General features: G+C 36.7%; 1 protein-coding gene across 4 annotated transcripts in view; it reads right to left on the reverse strand.

The window, feature by feature from the left end:
- The window catches only part of SLIT2 (slit guidance ligand 2), a 345922-nt gene that overhangs the window by 21378 nt on the left and 311698 nt on the right, over positions 1-12846 (reverse strand). For all 4 annotated transcript variants that reach the window (XM_069493906.1, XM_069493904.1, XM_069493905.1 and 1 more), the window contains one exon: positions 5344-5437. In XM_069493906.1, the coding sequence (XP_069350007.1) occupies positions 5344-5437 (94 nt within the window). The remainder of the gene's footprint in view (positions 1-5343; positions 5438-12846) is intronic.

Here is a 12846-nt window from a genome sequence, read left to right on the forward strand (position 1 = left end):
TAAGAATATTAAGCATATCCTAAAAGTGATTTTTTTAAAATTTTTCTAATAGAGACTAGATGCATTGGAACAAAATACAATTTCAAGAAAAGCAAACATGTTAATATGGGATATCCTAATTCAGATAATCATTATGGCAGAACAGGGCTGACCTAAAGGGGTAGGATAGGGGAACTGATACAAAATTCTTTTCTAAGGCTGAACCCATGGACAGCTTTTCAGCCCGTTCACTGTGATGGTGTGGGGGTAGAAGGGGTCTCAGCTGCACTGACGGTGAAGAACCAGGGGTGATAATACAGCTGACATTCTCTGAGTACTTCCTCTGTGCCAGGCCCTGTCCTAAGTCCACTTGGCACATACGATTCATTGAATCCTCTCCACAGTCCTGTGACATTGCTGATACTATCATACCCACTCTACAGGTGAGGACACTAAGGGACGGAGAGGTGAAGTACCCTGCCCCGAAACACTCAACCGCTAAGTGCCACAGCCAGGAATCAAACCCAAACAATCTGACAAGAAAGCCTGCATTTCTAATCACTGCACTCTGCTGCTGGATAATTAATTCTTCAGGCCTCTCTTTGAAACCTGGCCTTCTCGAAAAAGTTCTAGTGTTCAATAATGCAATAGGGCAACTACCGTTAACAATAATTTATTATATTTCAGAATAGTTAGAAGTTTTCAAATGTTCCCAACAGAAAGCAATGATAAATGTTTCAGATGAATCATGTCCCAATTACCCTATTTGATCATTATATGTTATATGCTTGTATCAAAATATAACATGTACTCCATGAATATGTACAATTATTATGTATCAATAAAAAATTTTTAAAACAACCTGTCCTCCTCTACTGCTGACCATCAGAATCTCTTAGGACACCAGGGACCCGGGACTTTATAATTGCCTGGAGAAAAGCAGTATGTCATGTGCAGTGGATTTGAAACTCTGCATTGTGGACCTACAGGGGACCATGGAACCCCTATAGGTCTGGCCACAGATGGGGCGGCGACTTCTGGAAACCTCCCCCTACCCTCCACTCTTCCCCCAGTGCTCTCCTGTTGTGCTTTATTAGGTTTATGCATTAGACTTCCCTGATCATTTTTGCTTTGGGTTTAAGAGAGGGTCTATGGATTTAAAAAAAAAAATACACCCAGGAAACTATTGTTTGGCTCCACAGAATTCAGGTTTTACAGTTATGTAGAACTGCATTTGTATCCTGGCCTCATTCTTTTTTTTTTTTTTTTTTTTTTGTGAAAAAAAATCTATTTATTTATTTATTTAATTTTATTTTTTTATTTCAGCTTAACATGGGGGTACAAAAGGTCAGGTTATATATATTGCCCATGTCCCGCCCATCCCCCCGAGTCTGAGCTTCAAGCGTGTCCATTCCCTAGACAGTGCACATCGCAGTCATCACATAGGTATACACCCATCCCCTCCTCCCACCCTCATCCCCTCCAGTCAGAACATTCAAGCCTGTCCATTCCCCAGACAGTGCGCAATGCACTCATCATGTAGGTATACACCCCTCTTAAGTATATGTTATTTTTTTTCTTTTAACAAATCAACGTTACTTTATTCCAGATTTGTTGAGGTATAATTGACAAATAAAAATTTTATATTTGTAATATATATAACATGATGTTTTGATAATATGCATACATTGTGAAACTTATTGCCACAGTGAGGTAATTAACATACCCATCACTTCACATAGTTACCTGTTTACTTTTGTGATGAGAATACTTAAAAATCTGCTCTCTTTGCAAATTTCAAGTATACAATACAGTATTATTAACTATAGCCTCTGTACTGTACATTAGGTCTCCTGAATCTATTCATCTGATACCTGAGAGTTTGTAGCCATTGATCAACATCTCCCCACTCCCTTCCCCACCAACTCCTGGTAACCATGCTTCTATTCTTTGTTTCTGTAAGTTTGACTTTTTAAAATTACACATATAAGTGTGATCATGCAGTGTTTGCCTTATTGTGTCTGACACATGTCATTTAGCATGAAGTATATGCAATCTGGACTAAGTTACTTAAACTCTTTAAGTGTTCATTTCCTCATCTTTAACACATATACAATAATTTCCACCTCACAGGTTTATTAAAAAATTAAATAAAACTATCTCTAATTAGTATAGTTTTTATATATAATGCACAATCAAAAAATGGTATTTTTTTGTAATTCTGAATGTAAGTCTTTACAATTCTATGAAAGTATTTATGGTTTAGTCTGTACTAATTATCCACTTTTCTATTTCAAAGCTATTAGGATTTAAGTAAGTAAGGATAATTAAAAACACTTAAAAGAATGTAGAATTACTGAATGCCAAAGGTTTTGTCTGAAAATGCAAAATCAGGATTTAAGAGTTACTGGAGAGTGGACGAATTAAAACAAATGGGGGTATATACACTCTAAGAGTAACAAACAGACTTTCAGCTCTGCTTGTATGAATTAAGGAATAAAATGAGCTCACTGCACAAGCATGCTTGCTCTGCAGCCAGTTGGTTTTAATGCTAAATCATAACAAAGCAAAGTAAACAACAAGTCTGAAGTTAAATGGACCCTAAGTGGCCATATACATTCTCAAATAGATGGACAAGGCCCGAGAAGAAAACTTCCATCAATGTTAATGTGAGCAAAGCTGTTGAAGTGCCAAGCATTAAAAGAAAGAAGAAATGCTTTGAAACACCCTGAATTATTTATCTGAAAAAAGAAATCAAAGTAAAAGATAAGAGAACCACACATTCACCACAGTGGCTGCCTAAAAGCTATTTTATATTCTCTTCTCTCCAAAGACTATTTTTCAAACCCATTAGAACTTGGAGTTACATTACGCCTAACGCTAACATTTTTGTCTTTCTTTTGCTCCTCAGACTGAGTTTCAAAATGGAAAGAAAAATATAAATAAGAATTTCTTAAAATTTGTAATCAATAAAACCTATCACATTCCTTCAACTCTATCATCGGACAAAGAGGGAGGCAGAAAGCAAAGGATATAAGATACACTGTTTAGAAAGCCCCAAAGCTGACTAAGTAAGATGCATGTTTGAAAATACTGCTTATGGCATAGCACAGTCTAAAAATATCTCAAAGCAATTTAGGAGATTTATGAGGTATATAATAAAGCAAGAAAAGTACAACCAGCTCTGTTAGCTTGGTAATAAGAAAATGAAGTTGAAGTAACAGTATAACTTGTCCAAATAACATTTGTCAGTAGAGATTTTCTTTAGCAGCTTCATATCGTTTTGTTTTTAAGTCCATTTTCATTCTGCAACTACCTTTCCCGCAATGTGTAATTTTTATAAGACAGGAGTAATAGCACACACTCTGACTTAACCTTTTTTCTGCTAAACTATATATATACAGGTATGGAAAAAGCTCATGAATAACTGCTGAGAAAAGTAGGTTTTCAAATCAGTTACTCCATAACCCAGCAAACTGCTCTTATAAGAGTGTGCAATCTCAATGAGAGTAATAGGAGATATTTAATTAAGGATTAGTCTTTCTGAAGACAAACTCCCCCATTTTTAATGGTTTCAATTAAGTCTTACTAATACTTTATCTTATAATTACAATGCATAAAGCCCTGGAAAATCTGTTTAATAATAAGCAGTTCTGGAAAACTTGCTCTACTAATCGCCCTGAGCAATGAAGATATTTGTTAGGTAAGTGATGCTTTTTCAATTTGCCAAATTCAATTGTGGGGATATCATTATGACATTGGGAGTTAAAATAATTTACCTACGGTGCATGATTGAATGAAATATAATGCAGAATTTTGTATAAAGTAAAAATTTAAAAACATTGGGTTTTTGCGTAGGGCTGTAAACTAAAGATAATCTATTCTTTTATTTTTCAATAAGACATTGAAAGGAATCAGGAGGTGCTACAACTGTATCTATATATGCTAAAGTTTTGGATTTTAAACCAAATGAAAGCAAAAGAATATTATCAAAAGAAAACTTTGAGATAAATATTTAATTCAGATTGACCTTTGAAATGCAGTGAGAATCTGGTGATACTGACTCCATTCTCTCACCTGACTTAGAATGTCTGATGATCTGTTTGGTAACTATCAAAATCTTAGAGTTTCAGCTCAAATCCCATCTTCTCTTATAAAATTGTTCCTGACCTGAGTAATTTTCAGTTCTCGGAATACTATGGCAATGGAGCTTGGATCATTTCACTGAGAGGATAAAATATATGAAAGTGAATATCTACAAAGCACTACAAAAACATAACATGGTATTATTACTACGTGCCCTGATCACAACAGGCACTCAATAAATATTGGGTGGAGGAACAAATAATGCTGTTTTCTGGTTGTCTGATGTAAGCACAGCTCAACTCTGGAACCCAACTGTGTCATTCCTAAGAATCCAGACTATCTTCTATACCAACCCAACTATAATATTAATAAACTATAAAACTTCTTAAAGGTAACATGTATTAGAAAAAAAAATCACCCAACTGGAAAATATAAACCCCAGCTCCAGGTCTGCCCTTAAATAACCTTAAGATCTTTGGACAGTTACTTAACCTCTCTGGGCCATGTTTTCCTCCTGCTTAAAATGAATAATTTGGACCAGATGATCTCTAAATTACTGCCAGCTCTAAAAATAGAAGTTGCTGTTGATAGACCCTTAAAATATTTCAGGATGGTGGCAAAGGAATCATGTAATTTGATAGCAAACATATTTCAGGAATATCGCTGGGAAGGAAAAAAAACAGGATTTTGAAGTTGAAGTTCAGAGTTCACTGAGGGGAGCCCTCTACCTAGTGTGACTGTAACGCTTTATCACATGAGACAATTTAAGGTGAAAGGGGCACTATCAATAATTACAGTGATAATTACAGGCATAAACCAGAACTGTCCAGGGCAACCTGGGACATAGGGTGACTCTGTCTTTTCCCACCTTCGATAGTCAAAGTATTGCTTCAGATCATAACATTTTCAGTCACATTGAATCCAATTCTCTACTGCACCACAGACTTACCTTCAGATAATAAAGCATCTAGAAGATATAATCAACTTAATTTGTTTGGCCTTCAGATAAATTTAAGGATATTCAAAGGCTGCTTACTTCTATAAATTACTTTCCAAAAAGTTACAGAACAAAAGAAAACACTTTTTTATTTTTCTTCAGTGTACTAAAAAAAAAGTCCATGCTGTATATGAACATTTATAAAGATGTCATTGATACTAGTGAATATGTCCCTTTAATCCTGAGCAAAGGTGTGAAGCTAAAAATGGCAGGAGAGAGTGGTTCCTAACAGAAAGGTCCTCTCCCCTGATTGTGAGCTCAGATGGCAGCTTCTGACTTACTTGAATCCCTTTGGCGTCAGGATGCACTTGGAGTCATGCTGGCAGGGGTTCAGGTCCTGTGCACAAAAGTCCAGCTTCTCCTCACACAACTCACCTGTAATGTGGCAAACAGTATTAGTTTATATAGAAAGGTTAACAGGCTTCCCACCAGCAGACTGTGTCATTGTCATGGGTCTTGGAGGTTAGCATAGCTTGTGATTGAAAACAAAATAAAACAAAACAGAAAAACAAAAACAAAAATCCCAAGGCATGGAACCAGAAAATCCAATATCCAATTCTGGTTCTCCACAGATGGTCTTATGATTTGGGAAAGCTTGAGTATTGTGATCTGTGACTAATAATATGAGCCCCGTTAGAATAAACTACTGGAGTTAGGAAAAGAAAATATGAATACTTTTCATTTTTGTTTTACTTATTTAATTTGGGACTTTTTCATTAGGTATAGCATAGACCCAAAGGATAAATTAATACCTAATGAATATACACAAACTGAGCCCATTCAGGTAACCAGCACCCAAATCCATAAACACACCATCTGCCAGCATCCCAGAGCCTTCCTCTTGCCTCGTTTTAGTCACTAACTCCCAAGGGTGATAGCTATCATGGGAAGATGACAGGTTAGTTGCGCCTGGGTTTGAGCTTGACCTAAATGGAATCATTCCATATATACCACTTACATGTGTCTTACTCCATAGTTTTATGTTGGAATAAAATATCCTCAAATCTTCATAGTCTCTAAGGTCTTATACATTTGAAAGAAAAATACTTTTTTTCCCTCTTATGAATCAACACAACTGCTCAGTAGAATATTTCTTAGCTAGATCCACTGAGATATAAGGAAAAAAGTTAAAATGAGAATAAGCCTAGTGAGAGAATATATAGTTTTTCCATGAGTGTTAGGTAGCTCATGAAGAATAAATATTATCAGGAAATGAGAGCTAAAGACATAACCACAGAGATTCTAGGCACTCTATGTTGAAGTGCATGTCTGATAATTTCTTAGGAAATTTCTTCTGCTACAAATAATATGGTTATTATTTCAGATATATTAGGCCAAATATAATTTTCTTTGAGAAGACTTTCCTAATCATTAGACAGGAAAATGACTAATATTAAGTTAGATATTAAGGTACCTAGAAATATATATATACACATATTGTGTATATTTTATAAAGTTATTTTCTCCTTTTCTACCTTACTGCTAAATTGCTTTTTTTTAATATACAATAAATGAACAAATAAAGTGATACATCTACAGATAGCTGTTCATTTCCAAGAAACTGTGAGAACCGTCATTTGTTCAGAGTGTAGATTTAAACAGCATTGGTTTAAAAATCAGGAGACTGCACAGCATCGCTTTGTTACAAGATGGTCCTTTTAGAGTAATGCACTGCTAATCGGTATAAATAGCTGCTTGACAACTGAATGTGGCATGTTATTTAGACTTCAAGTATCTTTTTCCATGATGCAAATACATAAAATAACTCATCTAGTTATTACATTAATCTGTTATATAAGTTAAAAAAGTCTCATATGTTGCTTCTATAAGAAAGTTTTCTGTGTTTCTTATCCTATAATACAAAAAGTTTTTATTCTTAACAATATACAAATGATGCATTATTTTTAAAGAGGTTTTATTTAAAGAGTTGCAATTTCAATATTAATTTAAGTTAAATACCTTAATGGAATTTATTCATTGCATTTCATCACCCTACTGTGATGAAATCACTTTCAGTTTTCTAACTAAATCTACCCGGTTGGGATATAGGCTGTTTACAGGAGTCTCTACTCAAGGTAGTTTGTAGAAATTGACAGTAGAGAGGGACCGTTTGAGATACATAATAAATGCCATTGTATGTACTTTTCACTTTATACTAAATAAGAAATTGCTTTTAAAAACCATAATAAAGGAGAAGTGTTTTATTCCTTATTCACTTTGATACAATCCAATCCAATTCATCCAATCTAAGCCATAGTTCATAAGGATTAACTATGGCTTTATACGATGCTGTGCTAGATGCTGCAGCTATGAGGATGAATGCAGTGGACTCTGCCTTTAAGCAGATCCCAATCTCCTAGCAGAGAAAGCCTGAGCTGGAGAAAGAACATAGTGAATTTCATCTCTGAAAGAAGAAAAAAGAGAGATGACCCTTTCTTTTCCACAAGGAATTTCTCCATAGACTTGATATGGAAAGGAGAATGGAGACAGTTCTAAGAAACTGTTGGATAACCAGATTCTAATCAACAGCTTTAAGACTAAGCATGCCAACTTGAACATGAAAAGCTACATCAATGTCTAGTATTCTTTACCTCTATATGAGTAGCTTAATAGCAATAATAATCATTGCTGAGGTTGTTATATGATAGTTCTTAGTGAACATTACATAGCTATACACCTGACTCTGATAAGATTGGTTGACTACTTCAAAGGTGATTTGATTCTCTTTATTATCACCAAACATTATAATGCTAATAAATATTACAAAAGCATTCTCTGCATCTCATTGCTGCCTAACTCACTTTTAAAACCCAATCTTCCATCCTATACCCTGGTCACCTGGGTCCATTTACTATTTTCTGAATTTATAACCATTAGCCTCGGTGTATTTTGCTTTAATAAACAGCCTTTGGAGGTTTTGTTGTCAATTTTCTCATCCATTATACGTCCCCTTCTTTATGGAATCATCCTAGATCTTTTCAACCACTTGTTATCTGTCTACAATTTTACATGTCTTACATGTCATGTTTTCTTGTGCCTAACTTATGGCACATATATTGTATGTATTTATTTATGTACTGAATGAACGTCTATGTAATGCTTATTACTGTGTGCCAGACAGTTTTAAACATTGTATAAATATGCAGTCACTTAATATTCATGAAAAGCATGTAAGGTAAGATTGCAGAATTGCACTGTTACATATGCATTTTATATTATTAGTGTTTATCTCATTCCCTTTCCTTGACTGTAAGATCACTGAGAGCAAAACCCTTACCATATTTACTTTTGTGTCTTCCTAGAATGTGGTATGGTGACATACTCAAATAATAAGTATTGAAAGAAATAGTCATGCTTTTTAAGGCAAGAATTCTATTTTGATCTATATTCAACTTGGATTTCATGTCAGCCTTTATATATTTCTGTTTAATTTTTACTTAGTCATTCATCATCAATAATAACATAACTGATGCTCTTCTCTTTAAACATTACTTTAAATTTTCCCTGAGTGAATATTAAAATAAGAGTTTCCATTGGAGTATTTCTTTAATTTGTCCTAATTATATTGGATTCTGCTGTATTTGGGAGAAAAACAGCTTTTGAAATAATGTTCCACAGTGGTGCGATTTAGGAGGTCAATATAAGATAAGAAATGTAGCAAGCCCTCTAGACAAATGCTGGACTGCGTATCCACTTCTCCACCCATAAGAGAAAATTAGACAGTTAAAAACTGCATTGGTTTTCCAGGAAGAATGAAAATAAAATGCATTAACATTAGTGAGCTAATATATCCTTAGTTACCACTATTAAAAAATTTCCCAAACCTTATAGTATCGTGAAGACATTATGCAATTTTTATTTGGCTTTTATTTTTGCTATATATGTAGTCAGAGCTAGCAGTGAGTTAGTAAAAAAATAACAGAAAATAATTTCTAAATTTGCTTTTTTGATGGTCCAGGGCCTAAGATAATATTATCAATGTCTTCCTCCCTTCCTGAGATAATAAAGCAGAAGGTGATAGAAAGGAAAAGTGGAAAATAATCTTTATTCTAATACACATAGTGTTGTAATTGATTACCCTATAAGCAGGTCTTGATATGTTTAACTTGGCATCAAGAAAGATGTCAGCCCACTGGAGTGGTTTAGGGAAATGTGGTTGAATACAGGTTAAATGTTAGTGCCCATGAACTTCTCAAGAGACAGAGGTCTAGACAAACCTTGACTCCATGATCTGGCTTCAACATACTCCACTAAATCCTAGAAAGTCCTATTTATTTACTTTCAGTCCTGAACCCTTCAAAGTCCCCAGTGACAAAGCAACAGTGTGGAACACAGTGGTTGCCTGGCATTTGTGATTTCACTTTTGATCAGATGAGCAAATTAATTTTCCTTATGGTTCTAGTTTTCATCTTTTCTGTTGACGGGAGGTTAAAGGGTTGTGGGTGTGTGTATATGTGCCAGCTGCCCGTGTTTTGGAGAGGAAGCAGAGTGGTCAGTCAGGGGGCCTGTGGGTACCTCTTCAGGGTAACAGAGCTTAGTGAATAATCTACTATAACTGGTAATAAAGGCTGTTGGTAAACAACACCCAGGCATGCCAGAACTTTCTGAAGAAAAAGAACCACATGTCCTAAACAGAGGCATTTTTTTTTTTGATAACAAAGCTATGTCTAGTTCTTAGATCACCTCTTTCTGATTGTGTCTGTCAGGGAAGTATGGCACAGAGTGGGACTGAGGATGGATAAGTTCCACAGTAACACTAGTATGAGCTGTGAAGGAGAGTGGCAAGAGTGATACTCGCTTTTCTAAATGGGGATGATTTTTCAAAGACTCACTCTCGAGGAGGAGATATAATTCATTACCTACTGAGCATCTGTGAACACGGATTTTCTGAAGAATTTCATGGAGTAGTAACGTGCCCATGCATCCTGGCTTGCTCAGGACAGGCCCAGTTTGCACCTGTTGTCCCAAGGTAATTGGCAATAGTGCCCCCATGCACTCACACAGGCACCCTGATTTGGATGATAAATGTTATATGCACCTTGTAGGTGCAGCAGTAAAAGCTGGATCATCAGAGTTGTAACGCTCTGTTTGGAATGGAGAGTGAACCAGCATAAAGAGATCCCAGGGAGAAACTATTCTTATTGGGTGAAATGACATTTGGTTAGTTACATTAATTCTTGCAATGGCCTTGTGCAATAGTATTCAATATAAAAGAGCTGACTGGTTGAAGAACTATTTTATTGTTCTGGGCCTCAGTTCTTCATTGATAAAATGAGGCTCTGGAATTGGAGACGGGTAAGGTCAACTGTGGCTCTAAAAAGTCTTTTTTTTTTTTTTAAGGAAAAAAAAAAAGAAAAATGCTTCTAAAACGACAGATAATGCAGATAGATAGCAAGTTACCGGAGGGAGCAGCACGCTTAGCTGTACAAAACAAGATTATTGCATTCAGTGTGTAAAACCAAGTGTCAGCATGTGCCAGAGCCCCCTGTGGTAGCAATATTGAGAGTATTATTGCCGTGAGGCAGAAACCTCAATGCACTTTGATGGTTCTTAGGAGAAATGGTACCTGGAATTTGGCCTTACCTCCTGCTTCATTTTAGATGTTTGGATCTAATCAATTTTAATGTTCCTTCCTTCCTAAATGTAAAGGGACCCTTCTCTAGCCTTCATTTGTACTTCTTTCCTAGAATCTTAAGTTATGTTTTTGTTTAAATTTCTCATTACCACACTTAGTGAAATTGTTTAGGACTATTCTACAGAGTTATTCCTGGTTCTTATAGAGTAATCTTCCTATTTCCTATGGCTTTTTCCAATGATTCTTACAGAAAATCAGATTTTTAACACCATATATTTTGAGTGCCACTGTGTATTGGAACCTGTGTCAATGCTAGGAGTATAATGGTAAACAACAAAAACTACTTCTATTCTCATGGGACTTATACAGAGGAGGAGAGGAGGACAATGGTATTAATTCAATAATTCAATAATTTCTCATTACAATAGTTTCTCCTTAGAGTTTTTTGTAAGTTTTAAGTTGCATGCTGTTCTGAATAGCTTGGTGAAATCTTGGGCCTTTCTGCTCCATCCTGCCCAGGATGTGAATCATCTCTCTGTCCAGCTCATCCAGCTGTAGACACTGCCCACCCATTAGTCACTTAGGAGCTGTCTCGGTTATCAGATCTACTGTGGAGGTATCACAGTGCTTGTGTTCAAGGAACACTTATTTTACTTAATAAGGGCCCCAAAGTGCAAGAATAGCGATGCTGTCAATACAGATATGCCAGAGAGAGGCTGTAAAGTGCTTCCATTAAGTGAAAAGGTGGAAGTTCTTGACTAATAAGAAATATAAATTGTATGCTGAGGTTGCTAAGATCTATGGTGAAAATGAATCTGTCTCCTATCTGTGAAATTGTGAAGGAAAATGAAATTCATGCTAGTTTTGTAGTCAAACCTCCAACTGCAAAAGTTATGTTCACAGTGCTTGATAAGTGTTTAGTTAAGATAGAAAAGGTGTTCAATTTGTGGGTGGGAGACACAAACAGAAACATGTTCCGGTTGACAGCAATCAGGTTCAATAGTATCTGTGATGTCTGAGATCCGCTGGGAGACTTGGAATGTACCCTCCGATAACGGGGGACTATTGGACATATAAACTTGCCTCTATGAGGAATGCCAGGCAGGAAAATTTCACAGTGCTCTAGAAGAGAAATTGACTCTCTGAGGGAGGACAGGAGAGGGTCTCCTGAAGAAGTGAGACTTGGAGGCGAGGATGAAGTGGGGAATGAAGAGCCCTGGCAGAGGGTCCTGCAGGAGGCAGCCTGGAGAATGCAAGCCTGGAGAGGTGGGGAGTGAGCCCAGGAAAGCACAGGTGCCAGAGGAGCCACAGAGGTTGGCAGGGCCCTGGGGTTCAATGTCTGCATTCTATGAGAATGGGCTGCCACTGAAGGGTTTTGAGTTGGGGCATGGCCAGATGACAGCTGCACTTTGAAAAGAACATTCTGTCTCCAGGGGAGGATGGAGTGCAGAGGGGCAGAAACAAACGCACATGAGAGATGGCAGCTGGGGCTCTGGTGGGGGTGTGTAGAGATACGGATGGCCCAAAGAGATGTTTAGGAAGCAAAGCAGATGGGACTTCGCGACGGATTAGATGAGCTTAGATGAGAGAGAGGGAGGTGTCTGGAACTTCTAGGTTTCTGGTATGTACACCTAGATGTACCTTTCAGTGACATACAGAACACTGGAAGAAGGTCAGGTTTTCTGGCACAAACATCAAGAGTTTTAAATACACTGATGTGGTGTTGTGGGTTGAATTGTGCCTTCCCTCTACCCTGCCCAGGAAAAGAAAAGATACGTTCGAGTCCTCTAGTACCCCAGAATGTGACGTTATTTGGATATGAAGTCTTTCTAAAGAAAATCAAGTTAAAATGAAATCATCAGGGTGGGCCCTAGTTCAATATAGCTGATGTTATCAAAAAGGAAAATTCGGGCACAAGGAAAGATAAGCATAGAGGGAGGATGATGTGAAGAAACACAGGGAGAGTCCAGGTAAAAAGGCCGGGAACAGATATTTCTCTCACAGCCCTCAAAAGGAACCAACACTGTGGACACCTTGATTTCAGATTTCTAGCCTCCAAAACTCTAAGACAGTAAAAGTCTGTTCTTTAACCCACCCAGTTTGCATAGTTTGTAATGGCAGGCCTAGCAAACCAATATAGGTGGTAAATTCCAAATTACTGGAGGTTTACGGTAGGGAATAAAACTTTCAACTGATGCTACTATTTCTT

The sequence above is a fragment of the Eulemur rufifrons genome, chromosome 19 (genome assembly GCF_041146395.1).
Source record: "Eulemur rufifrons isolate Redbay chromosome 19, OSU_ERuf_1, whole genome shotgun sequence".
Lineage (NCBI taxonomy): Eukaryota > Metazoa > Chordata > Mammalia > Primates > Lemuridae > Eulemur > Eulemur rufifrons.